The sequence below is a fragment of the Aplidium turbinatum genome, chromosome 2 (assembly GCF_918807975.1).
Source record: "Aplidium turbinatum chromosome 2, kaAplTurb1.1, whole genome shotgun sequence".
Lineage (NCBI taxonomy): Eukaryota > Metazoa > Chordata > Ascidiacea > Aplousobranchia > Polyclinidae > Aplidium > Aplidium turbinatum.
Genome location: NC_137473.1, coordinates 20,016,301 through 20,037,941, shown reverse-complemented (window position 1 = coordinate 20,037,941; position 21,641 = coordinate 20,016,301). Strand labels below are relative to the sequence as shown.

Here is a 21,641-nt window from a genome sequence, read left to right as displayed (position 1 = left end):
ACAAGTATTGTGGCCCAAGCTATTCAATAAACAAAGTTCATAAGCTAACCTGTAAAACTGGTAAAGCAATAAACGAAATAAGTATTCCTAAACTTTTATGCATTCATGGATAGCTAAAATGCCCGTTTTTTTGTTATATTCCTCGGAGAAACTCCTGAGCGTGGAATCCGCTTTCAAGCTTCTGAGGTGCTATGCATCGCACTTGTTGGATGGCGAAGGTGATTTATGCAAAATGCTTGGTCTGCATTTATGGTATATATCCGAAGAAATGGTTGGACAAGCCTTGTTTGACTCTCGATTGTCTGTGGAAAGTAAAAAGCTAATGGTGGCAACCATGTTAGATGAAACAGGAGAACGTCCACCAAGGAGACCAAGCATCAAAGTAGATGCGTTTCTTAGCAATAAGGGTCTAGAACAGTATTGCACCTCTAATTCAAAATGGCTTCTTCAGCTGTTGGCTGAAGATGAAGCAATAATTATACTTTCAAAGGATCTTGCTCATTGGACTGAAGATGGTGCATTTATTCAAGCTTTACACATGGTGAAGGGACTTTCAGTTATTCAGTAGTCAATAACAGAGCAGAGAGAGGAGTTGCTCTAAGTCTAATCCAGAATTTTAACAAAATCTTAACTGAAGATGAGTATCAACTTCAGTTTCTTTTGCAAGTTGTTACTGAACACATGAAACTGTTTCTAAATTCCAACAAGAACAATATTGTCGATTCTTCTTCGTTTAAACCTTCTTTGTTACTCCAGGGGTCAAGGGCTCTGTCTTTTACCACTCTTCGGCAGTGGCGATGCGGTTTAGATGCTTGAGCAGGTGTCGAGCAGCAATCCTTTGATTCGTCCATTGATTCATCATCCAGTTCAAGCAGACCACGCACACCATTTGGCGCAGTTACAGATGGTGTGGTCTGTAGTTTGTTCCTCTTTGCCACACTCACAGATTGCGGATGGAGCCATCCCCCATTTGTGCATGTTGGAGCGGAATAGTCTTACTCCAGTAGCCCAGTACTCAGGCGGTTGAGCCGCACCAGGCCTTCCTTGGCAAATTATTCATTCCGGTTGGATGGGGGCTGGTGTCGGAGATACAACTTTAGAGTCTTGAGGAGTTCTTTTTCTACTCTGAGCTCCACTTGTTGTCCTCCCAGGTAGCCGTGCTGATGGATTGGTCTTCAGCGGTTCTCATCAGGAGTTGTGCGTCACATACAAATGGGTGTCTCGATTTCAGTTGCCGAGGATGCTCGATTGCTCGCTCACAGACTCGTAGAGACTTGAGTGGAGCAAGTGGTTGGGGTTCGTAGTGCGGCGAGAAAGAGACAGGATGGCTTCTTCGCGACGAAACTCAGCTGGTTGGTTGCCTGCAAGGACAGGGAAATTGTCCGATGGTGTAGGTCGCAGACATCCTGTCACGATACGCAAGACAATATATGTAAAATATTGTCGATAATATCGCTTCTTGCAGTACTGACCAGAATTACATTTTGAAATGAATATCGTTACCAGTGTTCCCTCTAAGGTGCAAAAATTAAGACAAAAAAACGAAATTTTGTAGACGGTTTCGTGGTCACAAAAAAGGTTGTAAAAATCAAGATTTGGTCAAATGCGTTTTTTCTAAATAACTGCTTTTCTACTCAAGATAGATGCATTCAATGTTCAGAAAGCAGATAAAAAACCATGTTTTCTGCATCTTTTAACACAAAAACCGTATCTCTAGTTCAAGTGGTTTTCGAGATACGCAGATTTGGTATTTCGAGGGAGGGCACAGAACTTTAGGGGGAGAGGGCCACCTCTAAATCAACTTCAAATTTAAAAAAAATTTACAAGAGTTATTTTTTCTGACAACCTCACCATTTGAAAGGGTGTCCCAAGCAAAATTCAAAAACTCAATTTTAAGAGCCACCCTAATATAAATGATAAAATAATAAATGATAAAAAATATTTAAACATGATGGCATAAATGCTCCTTGCCTTCAAATTTAAACAAATGATGCAATAATGTGATTTTTACCACAGTAGCATCAACTTGGTATAGAAATCAGTGGATGATGCAACATTCAAGCAACAACAGCCCTAGTGCATTATTTTATTGAGTTATGCAAGCATGTATTATACTGTGAGTGAAAGGCACTTCACTCGTAAAAAGTAGTTTTGAGGTGAAATAAGCACGAATCTACCTTTTCTTGCATCTTTTTTAAAAAAACCCAATAAAACCAGGGTTGAGAAAAACCCGGGTTTTTTTAAAAAAGCCCAACCCGCCCGGGTTTATTTGAAAAAACCCGGGTTTTTTTGGGTTTTATTGGGTTTTTTAAAAAAAAACATGCAAAAAAGGTAGATTCATGCTTATTTCACCTCAAAACTGCTTTTTATCAATGAAGTGCTCAGACTGCTCACTCACAGTACATGCTGGCATAACTCAATAAAATAATGCACTAGGGCTGTTCAGCTATGAGGCCTTCTTGCATAATGAGTTTTAGTGTACTGTAAAGTGGCATTACTTGATTTTTGTGTACTGTACAGAAATATCCACTGCGTTTTCACTTTATCCTTGGAAATTTACTTCAAAATCACATCTTTAAGTCCTAATTTAAAGTTTGTTTTAAGTGCCTTGTAGTGTTTTCGCTCATTTTTTCGATTTTCTAATAAAAATTGGACAAATATGATGCTATGGGTTTTTTATGGGTTTTTTTGGGTTTTTTTAAGTGGGTTTTTCAAAAAAAACCCACCCGGGTTTTTTTGGGTCGAGTAAAATACCGACAACCCTGAATAAAACCCAAAAAAACCCGGGTTTTTTTAAAAAAAAAACCAGGCGGGTTGGGCTTTTTTAAAAAAACCCGGGTTTTTCTCAACCCTGGTTTACCCTGCAATATTTTTCATACTTTGTAAGTTAACTGATTTTGTTTGATCAACCATTGCTAATGCATCACTAATTCAAATCAATTGTTTACTTCACCTTTTAACCTGAATCAAAGTGAAACAATTCCAGTAAAGCTTGAAGTACTTGAAGATTGTGAACCACATGGAATCAGTAACCAAGAACAAGTGGTGAAATTGAAAATTCATGAGAGAAGTCACACTGGTGAAAAGCCATACAAGTGTGATTTATGTGAGAAATCATTTGCACGGGTTGATAATCTGAAACGTCATATGCGAATTCACACTGGTGAAAAGCCATATAAATGTGATGTGTGTGAGAAATCGTTTGCACTGGTCAGTAACCTGAAAGGTCATATGCGAATTCACACTGGTGAAAAGCCGTATAAATGTGACATGTGTGAGAAATCGTTTGCACTGGTCGGTAGCCTGAAACGTCATATGCGAATTCACACTGGTGAAAAGCCATATATATGTGATGTGTGTGAGAAATCGTTTACACTGGTCAGTAACCTGAAAGATCATATGCGAATTCACACTGGTGAAAAGCCATATAAATGTGACGTGTGTAAGAAATCGTTTGCACTTGTCAGTAACCTGAAACGTCATATGCGAATTCACACTGGTGAAAAGCCATATAAATGTGATGTGTGTGAAAAATCGTTTGCACGGGTCTTTAACCTGAAAGATCATATGCGAATTCACACGTTTTTACTTCATAATAATTAATCTTTGATTGAAATTCAAGCTATATGCTATCAAAACTTTTATTATGAATCAACATAAATCAATTCCTGTGAAGCTGATAAAATAGAAGTATTGTGCAGTTTTTAGCCAGCAAAGATAGCTTGCTCTCATGCGCTCTGATTGGCTGAATGTTGCTAGGCGATGGATCTGTCTATTCCAATGACATTTGATGGAAATACTGCAGTGATAATGTGATGACATTAGAAAACAATAATCCAATATTGTCTTCTCCGGAATAATCATGACAACAATTAAGCAAAATACGATACTAGGGACTTCCCAATTGTTTACGAAGTGATAATGCGACACAAAATGCTGGAGTCGCTAAGTGAAGTACATAAGTTTTGTAACGCAAGTTGTAAAAACACAATCACCCACTTAAGGGACCCCTTAAGTGTAATATTATTAATAATAATAATAATAATAATATTATTATTATAATAATAATAATAATAATGTAATAATAATATTTTATAGTTAGATGTTGGCATCCGCTACTTTAACCCGTTAAAGTAGCGGATGCCAACATCTAACTATAAAATATTATTTTCACATTTTTATTATTCGAGGAAGCCATTGATGAATCATTCTAGTTAAACGTCATGCAAGTGTGAAATGTGTAAAAGATATGTTTTTGTTATAACTCATTTGAGATGCTGTTAATTCACTTACCTGAAGAGAATGCATCAATGTGAATGATGAAACAGCTTAATTTACAAATGAAAGCCTTTGTAGCCAGTTGTACTGGTTTGATAAGCCACTGAACGATTATACTGCATTTCTTTTATATTGTGCTAGTTGGTGCGTCATGGAAATGAAAGATCGTGCTTTCGCATTTGCAAATTTGTGAAATAATGTTTGTTGGAATTATATTTTTGTGTGCGTTCTTTCATGCTTTCATGAATATAGAATGTTATGCTGTGTTGTTTTTGAATGTGTGTGTTCCTACTCTTAACCATTAATAAACTTTTCACAGTTTATTCCCTTAATTTTTGCAGCTAATGTGTTTCAGATTATACGTTGTTTACACTGTAATATATTTCCTATTTGTAACAACTGAATTTGTTCAGTCAACTAATGCATCTGTAATTAAAATCAATTACTCACTTCACCTTTTAACATGAATGAAAGTGAAGCAATTCCAGTAAAGCTTGAAGTACTTGAAGATTGTGAACCACATGGAATCAGTAACCAAGAACAAGTGGTGAAATTGAAAATTCATGAGAGAAGTCACACTGGTGAAAAGCCATACAAGTGTGATTTATGTGAAAAATCATTTCAACAACATAGTAGTTTAAATCGGCATAACATGATTCACACTGGTGAAAAACCATACAATTGTGACGTATGTAAGAAATCGTTTGCACGGGTCAGTAACCTGAAACGTCATATGCCAATTCACACTGGTGAAAAGCCATATAAATGTGACGTGTGTAAGAAATCGTTTGCACGAGTCAGTGACCTGAAATGTCATATGCGAAACCATACTGGTGAAAAGCCATATAAATGTGACGTGTGTGAGAAATCGTTTTCACAGGTCAGTAACCTGAAACGTCATATGCAAATTCACACTGGTGAAAAGCCATATAAATGTGACGTGTGTGAGAAATCGTTTTCACTGGTCGGTCACCTGAAGGATCATATGCAAATTCACACTGGTGAAAAGCCATATAAATGTGACGTGTGTAAGCAATCGTTTGCACGGGGCAGTCACCTGAAATGTCATATGCGAATTCACACTGGTGAAAGGCCATATAAATGTGACATGTGTGAGAAATCGTTTGCACAAGTTGGTAACCTAAAAGATCATATGCAAATTCACACTGGTGAAAAGCCATATAAATGTGACGTGTGTAAGAAATCGTTTGCACGGGGCAGTCAGCTGAAATGTCATATGCGAATTCACACTGGTGATAGGCCATATAAATGTGACGTGTCTGAGAAATCGTATGCAGGGCTGTGTAACTTGACATATGCGAATTCACACTGGTGAAATACCAAAATATGATCTTGGTCTATAGAAAAAATGTATCTGACGTTGTTAGTATGATTATACAGTAGATTGTGATTTTGTGATGTTTTTATGTTCCTTTTGTATTGCCAATCGTTGCATAACTTTATGTGATTTGTTTCATGTTTTTTTGGCAGTAAAAGCAGTAATGCAATCAGCGGGACACATGACATCATTGATGTTTGAAATCACCTCATCGCAGGAAAAGAATTGTTTTGTACTCAGTTCAGTAACAGAAGAAAAAAGAATAAAGGAAGGAGATGCGACTCGAACCCAAGCAATCGAAACGACTATATTTCTTGCCCAAACTCTAATCCACTAGGCTACGCTGGTGACGGCAATTCGTTCACTCAATGTAGTTTGTATCAAAAAAGTTTCGAGAAGAACGCTGACAATATCACATGCTAAGTCACATGACTACATTGAGTTGATTTGCGAGGAATCGTACTCTATGTCACGCATGAAATCTTGCATTACTGTTTGTGGAAAGTGAAATACGTTAAAGTGCCTACCGATTATTACTTTTCAAGATTTTACTTTTGTGCGTATTGTTTATGCTTTTATGAATATACAATTTAACTTGCGATATTTTTGTATGTTCCGTATGTTTCAGGTTATAAGCTGTTTATCCTGCAATGTATTTCTTACTTTGTAAGTTAACTGATTTTGTTTGATCAACCATCGCTAATGCATCACTAATTCAAATCAATTATTCACTTCAGTTTTTAACATGAATCAAAGTGAAGTAATTCCAGTTCAGCTTGAAATACTTGAAGATTGTGAACCATATGGAATCAGCAACCAAGACCCTCAAGCCACTGTTTTAAGTTGTCGTTGTTTGAGGCAAGAAGATGAAGTGTTTGTATTATATTTGAATTTTCGTCATCGTGACCACGCAATGCCAGCCCATGTCGAGCAAGAAAAATTATCACTTTAAAAATCCACTCAATGACAGAGCAATTCCGTTTCATGTTTCTCAAAGTCGAATGAGATACAATTTTTGATGTTTCTGTGGCCTCTGCGACTGCGTCTACCAGTCTACCTTCACTGCATTCCCTGTGTGCGGTACTAATATCATGCTTTTTAATGCATCTTTCCCTTTTTTCAATTTGCTGAAACCTTCGATCCAAACCTTCTGTTGTCCTGAAGACAAAACAGATTTTGTCCGTGGCGAGACTTATCTTTATCCACAACCCATTTGTACGATGTGCAATAAGCTATTCCTTTCACGGAGTTGAAGGTTATCCAAGGATGTTCCTTTTCCCATGAACACTGGTGCTTTCGACCTTTAGACTGAACATTCAAACCACTCTCTCCCACTTCGTACGAAGTGGTAACTTTCACACTTTCCCGTCTTTCTTCACACACATCTTCACTTGGTTGATATTCACTACTGCCGCTACTTTGTTTAGAAAAAAATGAAAGCATTGATGTTTGTTTGCATCTATCTGCCATTGTATGTCGCCAAGTTTTATAATGTAGGCTACTTCGAATTATATGCTGGTCACTTTAAGCTTTAGCTCTTAATACGCATAGATACTAAACTGAACGAACAGCAAACCACACCTCGTTATTGACACCAAGAAAATACAAAGCAGAAGAAATCAAGAAAAACGTTTTCAATCATTGTTACTATGCTTCAACGGCACCATGCTGGCGTTTATCAGCTACCGTACTTCTGTTTTTATTGTTATCTTAGGAGCAGCGCTCTTGTTGCAACAAGTAGATCTTTTAATTGAGATCGATCTGCAGTGAATGTCAAACCAACGCAAATTTGAACTTAGAAACATTTAATTTTAGATTTTTTTTTAAATAATTTGCTGGGGGCCGCCACCCCGAGCTAAATTCGCAGCGTTGCACCGCCCCCCCCCGGAGTTGGTGCCTATGCTTGAAAGGTCATATGGTTGAAATAGTGGACGCCCACCTCTGATTGAAACATTATATTTTCACTTTTTGTTGATCAAGGAAGCCATTTCTTGCCTTCATTTTGATAAATCGTTTGCTCAGGTCAGTAACATGAAGTGTCATATGCGAATTCACACTGGTGAAAAGCCATGTGACATGTGTGACAAATCGTTTTCTCAATTCGGTACCCTGAAAGGGCATATGCGAATTCACACTGGTGAAAAGCCTTGTAAATGTGGCATGTGTAAGAAATCGTTTTCACAGGACAGTCACCTGAAGGGTCATATAATTTAACAGCAACCGTTCAAGTAGCCTACTGTTGTTAAATGCAGTGCGTAATTTCATTTGTGCAGTTTCGTTCAGTTGAAGAACATTGCAAATTAATTATTTTACCAGACAGCGCAAAGGACTTGACAAAAAAACCTTTGCGATTCCAAAACAAACAATGAGTGTGAGCCGTGTTTTTCTACCATACCACAATTTTCGTAGGCCACGTTCCATACTCAAAACTACACAGCCGGTACGGAGCTAAAAATAACCCGCTTGAATCAAAAACTTCAACGTCGAAGTTCGCGTTGTGACGTCACAGAGATCGGTGATATGAAAGATTGCCGATTTGCAGTCCGATTGCTGCAGTTTGCAGAAAAATGCTTTGATCGTACATGCTCTCCCAGTCAGCAAAGCTGATCTTTTTTACATTGTTTCAACGTCTGCAGACGATAAATCAATGTAAAAAGGACCAGTTTTGCTGGCTGGAACATACAACATAGTGTTATGTAACATAGAACTAGTAAACTCTTTAAAGTTTAACCAGAATTGTAAACAGTTGTAGGAAGCATCAGTTGTAATGTGCGTTGCCAGCCTAGTCAGCACAGACATCTTCTCAACAATTACGCCCATTCACAATAAACCTTTTTTAGTAAATTGGTTAAACGAATCAATCGTATAATCGTGTCAAAACGTCTGGCAAATAGGTGATTCGATTAACCGATTTTGTCTGTACTTCCAATTTTCATTTTTTAAAAAGAGTCTTTCTTGCATTGAAAAAAAGCTAAAGGTTTACTTTGGTGGTCAAGGTGTTTTTTTCAAGATGAAGCTGCGAACGAGTTGGTCTCAAACCATCGTTTCTCAGATTTTAGAAACATTATGATGCATTGTGATATAATTTGGTCATTTACTATGGCATCTATAAAGCCAAATTTCAGATAATTTTTGTAATACTTTCTCTTTTTCGCCACTCTTTTTATGTCAATAGAACTGATTAATTAAAAATAAACCTAATTAACCCTTACGAGGTTGGGCTCCCTGGAGTCTTGCTCAGTTTGGGGGGGGGCTGTCGATTCTTCTTATGCTTTAGGAGTGATATCTCTGTTATTTTTTAAGGTACGGCTTCAAACTTTGGGATTCACTTTGTAAAATTATTCACGCTGAGCATATCCGAAAATTAAACCTATGTGAATTTTAGAACTGCTCATAGACGTTGAAATGTTGAGGTGACTTATGACTTTTGGATTATTTTGCGATTAAAGCAATTGTAGCGTGAGTTTACACATTATTTTTTGGTAGAGTAATGAAGAGCATGCATTGCCATGTTGTGATTAAATTTTTTTTACATAATCTCAATTTGAATCTATATTTTTCATGCAAAATAATAACTTTTCCCACGCTCAAAATAAAGCTCGCTTCTTGACTAAAAGAACAATGCTTCATCAATTACATGCAGTAATGAGATTTCTGAACGCGTGTCACACCAATTTGGATTATGATCTTGTGACCTCGGTTCCAAGAACAGCAACTCCTACGCTTTATTAACAAATGTAGACCAGCTGAAGAAGCAGGGTGGCGTTTATCAAATACTATTATGTAATCCACGAAACGAATGGAAGATCATGCAACAAAAAAAGCGGTTTAAATGCAATGTATTGTAGTTGCAACAGCGTCTCTCAATGTAAGTTCAATGTGAACTCGGCTACATACAAGGCTAGTACTAGGAGTAAGATTACCCGATAAAGTCGATGATGCTTTACGTAAACAGAAGTCAGAAAGAAATTCAAAATAAAACAGTTACGGTTCATTAATTAACAGAACGTCACAACGCTTTTCATCAAAAGGAAAATCTGTAATGCCTCGGGTCATTTTCTTGTGGATTCAATAAGCTCTCTAAGATTCATATGCCACACACTAAAATCCAAACAATATTTAGATTTATTCAAAGTAGTATTTATTATGCGTCAAATCATTGTGAACCTGGAGAAATACTTTACAAAGAATTAGCTGCCTTTTTTTTTTTGCCTAATGGGCGTTTATGCGATAAAAATGTCAGTTTGGCAGCAAAATATTGATAAGTATTTTGATTTGGTTACAGCAATGCCGGACTGCAGCAATTGGCACAAGGCTCTTGCAGCAACGTTTTTCAACTTGATTCAATGGTAAAGCAACCTGTGTTCTGTCAGGTTATGTACACACAAATTCAGAAATATTTAAGAATATGCAATGAGGCACATTGAAATTACAAGTGGCTGCACATTTACAGTTCGATAATACGAGAAATTGAATACAACGCTAATACAATCATTTCGACGTGGATTTAACATTGCAAGACGATGTAAACATGCGCGGGTTTGCAATTAGATTACTTCTCTTCTGTCCTTGTTTGTATAAAAGTCATAAAATCAGTCGTTGTATCCATGCTAAAATTCAGCTATGCTCAAACCGCATTATATTGATATTTTCTAAATAGAAAATGGATTTATAAAATATGAATACAATACTGTTTCAGCATATAAAAATGCTGAATTTTACATCGAGTATTACGATTAGTTTTATGACCCACTTTTTATACAAAAAAGGATAGATGATTTTGATAAGCAATCTAATTGCAAAACCGCACATGTTTACAAGTATTCAACGTCTTGATATGTTGAATCAACGTAAAAATAGCTATCTGTCTAATAAAAGGAAAAAAGGAAAATCTCTCATTGAGCTCCGCGTTTTATTTAGGCTGTGGTTGAAGCCAAAGTTTATAAAACCGCAATCATTCAAATAGTTTATTCTGCGCAAAAGCAAACTTGACATACTCGTATGGAATGTGCAGGGCATAAAGGCTTTTCACAGCATTGACATTGGCCACGGTTTTTTGGTAGTTTATTTTTTGTGGCTTTGGCACCTTCTCAATAAGCAAACGCAGTAGTTGTCCACCGTGGGGACTTCGCTTTGCACGTGAATGAACCAACCCATCCTTTGGTCGATGATATCGGTGCCACCCTTTGTGAAGTCGTAAAGCTTATACAAGCCTGGCTTCTTTTTGCCGTCATCCTTGGTAATCCCCAATAGAGGTTGCATGGTCGTCAACATCAACACATTCCGCATGCCAGAATTCTTCGTTTTTACTACATTTACGCCTTTTCTGCTTTTGATAGTGTGTCGGACAAAAGGAAAGATTTGAAACCAAAATCATAATATGTTACAGAGCAGCTTCTATAGTAGGCAATAACGTTGTAGCCTATGCTTTGTTTGATTGAAAGGACATAATTGTCTGCGAAAAACTATTCTCGCTCTAGATGCATTGGCACCAAGTCTTATGTTTAATTTTACGCAATTTCAACCGCAAGCGACGGTAACTCATCGTATCAAAGTTGAAGCTTTTCTTGTATCGACGTCGCTTATAAGCCGTGGTGAGAACAAAAGGTCCACGCATACTGTCAATTTCCTTCACGCTGTGAAGCAGTTAGGATTAACGAGACATGGGCCAAATTAATTACTTTCATCCAGCTGGTGGGAAAATTTTGAACAATAGAATATGAAATATTTCAGAGGATGTGCTGAGAAATGCCTTATATCTCTCAATTTATAACCTTTATTCGCTCAAAATTTCAGCTCAATAGAGGTGAATGAAAGTTAGGAAAAGTCAAGAAATCTCATAGTCGCAGCCTCAGTGGTTTTAGAGATACAACTGTTGATGCAAAAAAGTTGAATTGACAGCCCCCCCCCAACCTTCAAACAGTTAAATCAATGCTAAAATTAATGAAATAGTTTACGCATGGTACTTTTGTAGTTGGGAATACTGTTGTACTTATATAGTTGTTATAGTTATATAGTTGTTGTACTTTAGCTCTGTCACTTGTTGGTCAATGGTCAGTCGTTGCCATTAGTATTACAACTAAAGCTCGAGGCTGCTGTGTCAGAAAGCCGTTGTGTTACGAGAGTTAAGGTGTCGCGCAAACATTTAGCAACGTCTAAAACATTACAAAGAATGCGAGATGTGACAACAACATGCTCTACGAACACTGTAACACAAAATTTCATCTTCAACAATCCACTATCCAGCGTAGTTGTGAAGACATGTTTAGTCATAATTCATGCAGAGTTTTTCAATTTCTTGCGCCCCCCTTGTGAGTCTCACACGCCCCCCAAGGGGAGCGTGCCCCGCAGTTTAAGAACCACTGTTCCAGATCATTTAATACGCGGAAAATTCGTCTTGTTTTTGTTCAGTTATGTTCGTCTAGTACTGCTTTATAATCATGCAAAAATTGCAAACCTGCGACTTGTGGTTTCGCGTCACGGTAATTATCGCTATTACTCGCACATTCACGCACTTTTGATTAATGCCCGTCGTGCGTGGGCTTAATGCGCGGGCCGTGATAAAACTAGTGAATTACGTTTTTAAACAACAGCGAATAAATCTGCCACTTATTGCCACACGTGTTTTAACTCTAGATTTGACAATTCATACTCTAGTTTTGCACAAAAAATACGTTTCTTTAACACAGAAGTTTAATCACGTTACCTCATTGTTGATTGGATTATCTCGTTGTAGGTACAAACAGTAAACAACAATACAGCAATAATAGTAAGAATTCCCAGCAACATGGATCTGCAAAGAGACTATGAGTCTTCGAGTCAAGCAGATACCCTTATTTCTAATAAAAATCTTTATTTGCGATAGCAGTTAATTAACTAAACAGTACGGTACTGTTTTTTTTTCACTGAGACTTTTCGGTCATTTGTCCGAAATGACTTGAAAAAATTCGGTCATTTTTTATTTATTTTGGTCATTTTTTCTGATGAAAATATTTCCTTTCAAGTTGCTGATACAAACAAAAATTTGTACTTCCTGACTAGCTACAACATGAAGTTTCGCTGAGAAACGTTGTTATGTTATATTTGAGAAAAGTTAGAACAGACAAACGTTTCTTCAACTAACGAATCCTCAACTATTACAAAATTCTAAATCCAACGACGCCTTCTGTTTATTTACAGTAGAGAATTTTGTATTTTATTCCACAATATCGTTTCTTTTATAGTTGAAATTCTCGATGTAAAAGCGGCAATGATAATTAGGCTACGGTTCCTGATAATTTTCAAAAAAAAATTTCAAAAAATCTCCGAGTAGGGAACTCTCCGAAAAAGGCTGTCTCCGAATAGGGAACTCTCCGAATCGGACTCTACGAATCGGACTCACCGAATAGTAGCAGACCCCAAGTGTGAAGTGTGTGAAAGATTGATATGTTTTTGTAATTTCTCTTTTGAGATACTGTTATTTCACTTACGTGAAGAGAACGCATCAATGTAAATGATGAAACAACTTAATTTACAAATGAAAGCCTTTGTAGCTTCACATAACTTGTGTTGGTGTGATAAGCCACTGGAAGATTATACTGTATTTCCTTTATATTGCACTAGTTGGTGCGTCATGGAAATGAAAGATCGTGCTTTTGCCTTTGAAAATTTGTGAAATAAGATATGTTGGGATTATATTTTTGTGTGCATTCCTTGTGCTTTCATGAATATAGGATGTTAAGCTGTGTTATTGTTGAATATGAGTGTTCCTACTCTTAACAATTATTAAACTTTTCTCAGTTTATTGCATTAATTTTTGCAACTAATGTGTTTCAGGTTATATGTTTACCCTGTAATATATTCCATATTTGTAACAGCTGATTTTGTTTGGTCAACTAATGCATTACTAATTTAAATCAATTATTCACTTCACCTTTTAACATGAATCAAAGTGAAGTAATTCCAGTAAAGCTTGAAGTACTTGAAGATTGTTAACCATATGGAATCAATAATCAAGAACAAGTGGTGAAATTGAAAATTCATGAGAGAAGTCACACTGGTGAAAAACCACACAAGTGTGATTTATGTGAAAAGTCATTTCCACAACGTAGTAGTTTAAATCGGCATAAGATTATTCACAATGGTGAAAAGCCATATAAATGTGACGTGTGTAAAAACTTGTTTGCACGGGTCGGTGACCTGAAAGGTCATATTCGAATTCACACTGGTGAAAAGCCATATAAATGTAACGTATGCGAAAAATCGTTTGCACTGGTCTGTAACTTGAAACGTCATATGCGAAATCACACTGGTGATAAACCATATTAATGTGACGTGTGTGAGAAATCGTTTTCACAGGTCAGTCACCTGAAACGTCATATGCGAATTCACACTAGTGAAAAGCCATATAAATGTGATGTTTGTAAGAACTCGTTTTCACAGGTTAGTAACCTGAAACGTCATATGCGAATTCACACTGGTCAAAGCTGTATGAATGTGACATGTGTATGAAATCATTTTCACAGATCGATCTCCTGAAAGATCATTTGCGAATTCACACTGGTGAAAAGTTGTATAAATGTGACTTATTTGAGAAATCGTTTGCACGGTTCAGTAACTTGAAAGGTCATATGCGAATTCACACTGGTGAACAGCCATAGAAATGTAACTTTTGTGTGAGAAATCGTTTGCTCATCGGTAGCCTGAAACGTCGTATGCGAATTTACACTGGTGAAAGGCCATATAAATATGACTTGTGTGAGGAATGGTTTGCACAGATCGGAAGGCTGAAACGTCATGCGAATTTACACTGGTGAAAGGCCATATAAATATGACTTGTGTGAGGAATAGTTTGCACAGATCGGAAGGCTGAAACATCATATGGAAAAAAATGTGTCCGTATGTTAGCAATTTAAATCGTGATCAGATAATTAACTCTGGAGAAAAGTCATACGAAGTGATTTATTTGTTGTTATTTGTTTATTATTATGATATATACTTTCCTTTGTTTTTGGTAAATGTAACAAATAATGAAAAAATTATGTGACAAAAATGCTAGAGTCGCCAAATGAAATATCCAAGGTTTGCAACACAAGTTGCAAAAACATAATTACCCACTTAACGGGTTGAAGTAGCGGATGGCCACCTCTGATTATAAAATACTATTTTCACATTTTTGTTGTTCGAGGAAACCATTGATGAATCATTCTAATTAAACGTCATGCAAGTGTGAAGTTTGTGAAAGATGTGTTTTTGTTATTTCTCATTTGAGATGCTGTTAATTCGCCCCAACATGAAGAGAACGCATCAGTGTGAATGATTAAACAACTTAATTTACAAAAGAAAGCCTTTGTAGTCGCACATAACCTGTGTTGTTGTGATAAGCCACTGGAAGATTATACTGCATTTCTTTTATATTGTACTAGTTGGTGCGTCTTGGAAATGAAAGATCGTGCTTTCTCTTTTGATAATTTGTGAAATAATATATATTGGGATTATATTTTTGTGTGCGTTCTTTATGGTTTCATTAAGATAGAATATTAAGCTGTGTTGTTTTTGAATATGACTGTTCCTACTCTTTACCATTATTCAACTTTTCACAGTTTATAAATTTTTGCAGCTAATGTGTTTCAGTTTATACGTTTACACTGTAATATATATATTCCGTATTTTAACAACTGATTTTGTTTGGTCAACTAATGCATTATTAATTCAAATCACTTATTCACTTCACCTTTTAACATGAATCGAAATCAAGGGATTCCATTGAAGCTTGAAGTACTTGAAGATTGTGAACAATATGACATCAATAACCAAGAACAAGTGGTGAAATTGAAGTATTATGAGAGAAGTCACACTGGTGAAAAGCCATACAAGTGTGATTTATGTGAAGAATCATTTCCACAATGCAGTATTTTAAATCGGCATAAGATGATTCACACTGGTGAAAAGCCATATCATTGTGACGTGTGTGAGAAATCGTTTTTACAGGTCAGTCACCTGAAAAAGCATGTGCTTATTCATTCTGGTACAAAGCCATATAAATGGGTCGTGTGTGAGAAATCGTTTGCTCTCGACGGTAGCCTGAAACGCCATATGTGAAGAAATTCTGGTGAATAGCTATAAATGTAATGTATTAGAAAAAGCGTTTTCGCGTGTTGCCCATTTGAAACGCCATACAATAATTCACTTAAATGTAAACTGATAAATTGCGATTAATTTGTTGTGTTTTCCACTGTTTTTGGTGAATAAATATTAAGAGATGTTTTTGTTTGATCTTGATTACTTTGTATGCAACTCTGCATCAATTTTTTTATTATGAAATTTCGACTGTTCATTTGTTAGTTTTTTTCATTTGAATGTTCCTTTTTTTGTTTTTAATACCGTTTAATAACTCTTAATCATTTGTCTTTTGTTGTTCAGGCAGGGGTTGTTCATAGTTGCGGTATTTTCTGAAGTTGAAAACATGTTTTAATCTCACAATAATTAATCTTTGATTGAAATTCAAATTATACAGCATATACGATACTATGATAGTGTAGTAAGCAATTTTCAATTTGATGTGATCACCTATTGATACTTGTTTGTTACTTAATTGCATATGATAATTCATTCTGGTGAAAGGCTATATGAATGTTGAGTTGAGAACACGTTTTAACCTCATAATAATTAATCTTTGATTGAAATTCAAACTATATCAAATCCTTTGATATAGTTTGACTTCAATGTGAATTCTTGTGAAGCTTATAAAATCAATAACCAAGATAATTATTTGGTTAATTATTTACGGAATGGCCCGTTTCGGTGAGTCCGATTCGGTGAGTCCGATTCGGTGAGTCCAATTCGGTGAGTCCGATCCCTTAACGGGGGATTTTTTAATTTTTTTTTTAAATTATCGGGTACCGTAGCCTAATTATCATTGCCCTTTTAGGGTTAGGGGTTTGGAGTTAGGGTTAGGGGTTAGAGGTTAGGAACTCACCGAATCAGACTCACCGAATCGGACTCACCGAATCGGACTCACTGAATAGTTGCAGACCCAATTATTTAAATGGTGATATCAATATATCTGATATATAATTACCAGATCAAGAAGAACCAGATGCTAATATCAGTTTGTGTTCCAAGGATATTGAAACAAATTGTCTGCAGCGAACAACCAATAAACACTTGCAGGAAATGCCAGAGCCATGTACTGGAGTATCTTGTCTCAAATTAGACAAAATGTTTAAGTTATTACTAAAACTCTCAAGAAAAATCTGATAAATAGTCGATCATAAGCTACTAATTACACAATGTTTTGTTTCCATGGAGGCTTATCATCCAAACCCAACAACCAACCCTTGCACACACACAGCCTCATATGCAAGCATTAGCTGCACAGCATACTGAAACCTTGTTCATTTGGCGTCCAACTGTAATTCCTGTGGGTCGATTTAGCCGACAAAACCATATATGCTTGGCGAGCTGCATCCCAAGCCTTTGATGGGCCATGCGTTTACTAGTCAATATGTTGTTTGCAAAGCAGTCGCAAAAACGTGTTGATGAATGATAGTTTGCAAAAAAACATTGAAAAGGCATAGAAAGTCGTGTGGAAGTGCCGCCAATACACACTACACAGCTATGAAATATTTAACAAATACCGTCAACCAGGGCTACTTTGAACGGTAGTCTAACTTTGAACACTAATTTAAAAATCCGACAACCCATTGTATTAAGGCCTGTAAAAGGCACAATTTAAATTGCATTTCTCAGAAAACTTCATCAAATGATCGTTATGAATTGTCCTTTCCGAAAATGGCAAAATAATTGTATTGTTGATAGTAAAAACTGCTTTGAGAGTATTTTCTGAAAACTTCAATTTTTTCCACAGTTTTAAGTAGGCTTGAAACTTTTATGCCGATCTTTGAAAGTAAAAGAGCTTTTAAACCAGTTTTTTTAGAAAAAGGTTGCAATTTCATTAGCATGTCGAAGATAATTGAAAACTGGATTTGAGTTGAGGATATCGATCGTAATTACGAAAGTTTTAGATAGCATAGCCTGTTTAGTTTAGGTTTCACAGTGTTCAAAGTAGCCTGCACATTTTCTTTGGGCTACACCACTGTGATTTAGTGATGTTCAAAGTAGCCCTAAATATGTTGCTGTATTGAGGTTGTTCGTTTGCGCCATGTTTCGAATGCACATGGCATGAACTGTTGTGTGTGTTGTCATTTCAGTTCACTCTTTTTACATTTTGTACATCACGATTGAGTGGGCTGGTGTTTTGATCGCTGTATACAACTGCTTTTTCACGTGATTAAATTTAATACCACTTGCCCCGTAATTTATTAAACCTTGCAAGAAAAGTTATTTCTCTCTAATATAGTTATTACTCTCTAAAACCTTTACAGCCTGTTTCACCCTGATATGGAGATCATCAGAAGATCCTTATTCAAATAAAGTAAATAATTTTGCAGAGTAATAACTATATTTGATGTAATTCGCTCTGCATGGCTTTTTGCTTGGCATTGAGCACTTTTTGTTAATAGTATTAGTAATAATACTTTAATTGCACTTTTCAATACTTTAATTGCACTTTTAGTTGTTAGGTTTGGGTTTAAGTGCTAAAGTAGGTTTGGGTTTAAGTAAAAAAGTGCAATTAAAGATCACATCGCCTCTTGTGAAACGTGCACTGACAATCTCTCGGTCGACCAATTTAAAATCATCTCTCGAGGCAGATCTGATTTTCAGACTAAGATCATGGACGCCTTAAGAATCAAACATAACAATCCATCTCTCAACTGGCAGTTATTCGCCTGTGGCTCATCGTTCCTTTTGTGTGTGTTCTAATTGTTTTGTTCAATGCCTGTAGTCTACACCTGACGTGATCTGTTTCCCACCACATAATTTACTCACAATCATTCTCATATCATTTGTTCAGTTTGTGCTTTGAGTCCAGAGTGTCGTTACAGTTACAGTGCATAGTCAAATTTATCTTATGATTTTTCATTATATGTATTGCAGATTTAATTCCTGATGAGGACACACGCACGTGTCGAAAACGTTAGAGTTTGAGTTTATTTTTTTTTAATTATGTTATATTTTGTGTGAAATAAAGTATGTTAAATCCGCTAAAGTTACTATGTTTTATTTCTCTATGGTTCAACAAAGCAAACTCTCTACCAAAGCTTTATCATATTACGGTATATTAGTTGGTGCATTATGGAAATGAAAAATCGTGCTTTCGCTTTTGAAAATTTGTGAAATAATGTTTGTTAGGATTATATTTTTGTGTGTGTTCTTTGTGCTTTGTTCTGTGTGATGTACAGTATATGTTGTAAATCATCTCCACATCATTTAAGTTGAGGTTTTCTTGTGAAAAAACTTTTGTCTGCAATGTGTGTAAAACCTTTTCTTAAGTTAATTATTTGAAGCGCCATAAGCTAATTCAATTATGTTTCATATTAGTTTGTGTAACATGGAATTAAAAGACTGTGGTTTTGTTAAAAGTTTGCATAATATAGTTATTACTTTTCAAGATTTCACTTTTGTGCGCATTTTTTGTGCTTTTATGAATATACAATTTAATTTGCTGTATTTTTGGAGATAAGTATTCGACTATTTATACTGTTTGCCAATATTGAATTTTTCACAGTTTGTTACCTATGTTTTAGGTTATAGGCTATTTATCCTGCAATATTTTTGTTACTTTGTAAGTTAATTGATTTTATTTGATCAACTATGGCTAATGCATCACTAATTCAAATCAATTATTTACTTCACCTTTAACATGAATCAAAGTGAGACAATTCCACTAAAGCTTGAAGTACTTGAAGATTGTGAACCATATGGAATCAACAATCAAAAACAAGTCGTGAAATTGAAAATTCATGAGAGAAGTGACACTGATGAAAAGCCATATAAATGTAACTTGTGTGAGAAATCGTTTGCACGGGTCGATCACCTGAAACGTCATAGGCGAATTCACACTGGTGTAAAGCCATACCAATGTGACATATGTGAGAAATCATTTGCACAGGTCGGTAGCCTGAAAGATCATATACGAATTCACAGTGGCGAAAAGCCATACAAATGTGACGTATGTGAGAAATCGTTTGCACGTGTCAGTTACCTGAAAGGTCATATGCGAATTCACACTGGTGAAAAGCCATATAAATGTGATGTGTGTGAGAAATCGTTTGCACTCCTCGGTAACCTGCAGCGCCATATGCGAATTCACACTGGTGTAAAGCCATATGAATGTGATGTGTGTAAGAAATCGTTTGCACAGGTCAGTCACTTGAAATGTCATATGCGAATTCACACTGGTGAAAAGCCATATAAATGTGACGTGTGTAAGAAATCGTTTGCACGGGTCGATAGCCTGAAAGATCATATGCAAATTCACACTGGCGAAAAGCCATACAAATGTGACGTGTGTAAGAAATCGTTTTCATTTGTCGGTCACCTGAAAGATCATATGCGAATTCACACTGGTGAAAAGCCGTATAAATGTGACGTGTGTGAAAAATCGTTTACACTGGTCAGTAACCTGAAAGATCATATGCGAATTCACACTGGTGAAAAGCCATATAAATGTGACGTGTGTAAGAAATCGTTTGCACTTGTCAGTAACCTGAAACGTCATATGCGAATTCACACTGGTGAAAAGCCATATAAATGTGATGTGTGTGAAAAATCGTTTGCACGGGTCGGTAACCTGAAAGATCATATGCGAATTCACACGTTTTTACTTCACAATAATTAATCTTTGATTGAAATTCAAGCTATATGCTATCAAAACATTTATTATGAATCAACAGAAATCAATTCCTGTGAAGCTGGAAGTTGGTGAAGCTGATAAAATAGAAGTATTGTGCAGTTTTTAGAAGTCATAGAAGTCAGAAGTACTGTGCAGTTTTTGTTTTTTCCTGTTTATAGGTTTAGTTAACCATTGTATTTTATTCAGATGTAGTTAAGTTGTATGTATATTATTCCTGAAGAGGACATCTTGTGATGTCGAAAACGTTCGATATTTAACTGTTGCGTAGTTTTGTGTTTTTTGTAAATATAATAATCGGCTTCGTAATAATCGGCTTCGTTGCTTGGCTTCGTATGCCTATGGTTCAACTGATAAAATCAATAACCAAGATTATTATTTGGTGGATTATTTAATTTGTTATTCAGATTTCAATAAATCTGATACATATTTGCATCATAATAAAAGAACCAGATGCTAATATTAGTTTGTGTTCAAATATATTGAATCAAATTGTTTGCAAAGAACAACCAATAAACAGTTGCAGGAAATTCCAGCGCATTGTAATGGAAAATCTTATCTCAAATCAGACAAATATGCTTAAGTTATTACTGCAACTATCTAGGAAAATCTGATAAATAGCCTAATATAAGCTAGTAATTACACAATGATTTGTTCCAAGGAGGCTTAACATCTAAACCCAACCACCAACCCTTGCACACACACAGCCTCATATGCAAGCATTTGCTGCACAGCATATGGAAACGTTGTTCAATCAACTGTAGTTTCTGTGGTTCTGAAGGCATTGTCACGAATGCCGCACGATTAGAGTTGTAAATGCAAAAAAAAAATTGGGCCAAAAAAAACACGCGTTTTTTTGTTTTTTTTCATATTTTTCTGGAAAAGTTGCAACTTTTTTACAATTTGCAGCTTAGTTTCATTATAGTGCTCTTGAAAAACACTAAACTAGTAAAAATGGTTTTATTGGTGTGCTGAAATTCCTAAGTGTTTGTGCTTGTCAGCAGCATATATTTTCTGCATAGCCCTTTGTTGTTTCACTTTCTTCTTCATTCTCAGGCATGTGTTGTGAGCTGTGGCAGTAGACCTGACAAACATTGAATTAATGCAATTTGATACATGACATAATGCACATGAGTTAATTTCTTTTTCCTTTTATGGAAGTGCCCTTTATGGAAGGTAGCCTACGGTGTTAGTAGGCTATACCGGTACTTGTTATAAGTTGTACACACTTTAATGGGTTGACAAAAATTTGGCAAAAACAAGATGGCATTGCAGTGGCGTAGTCAGGAA

General features: G+C 36.0%; 1 protein-coding gene and 1 pseudogene across 1 annotated transcript; both read left to right on the top strand.

Moving 5' to 3' along the window:
• Nucleotides 1-2,943: 2,943 nt before the first annotated feature.
• LOC145786410 (uncharacterized) lies at nt 2,944-14,256 on the top strand (annotated as a pseudogene).
• Nucleotides 14,257-15,283: 1,027 nt separating this feature from the next.
• LOC145786416 (uncharacterized) lies at nt 15,284-20,813 on the top strand. Its single transcript, XM_082598072.1, has 2 exons — nt 15,284-15,693; nt 19,550-20,813. The coding sequence occupies exons 1-2, from the start codon at nt 15,338-15,340 to the stop codon at nt 20,337-20,339; spliced, it is 1,146 nt and encodes a 381-aa protein (XP_082454198.1). The 5' UTR covers nt 15,284-15,337; the 3' UTR covers nt 20,340-20,813.
• The last annotated feature ends 828 nt before the right edge of the window (nt 20,814-21,641 follow it).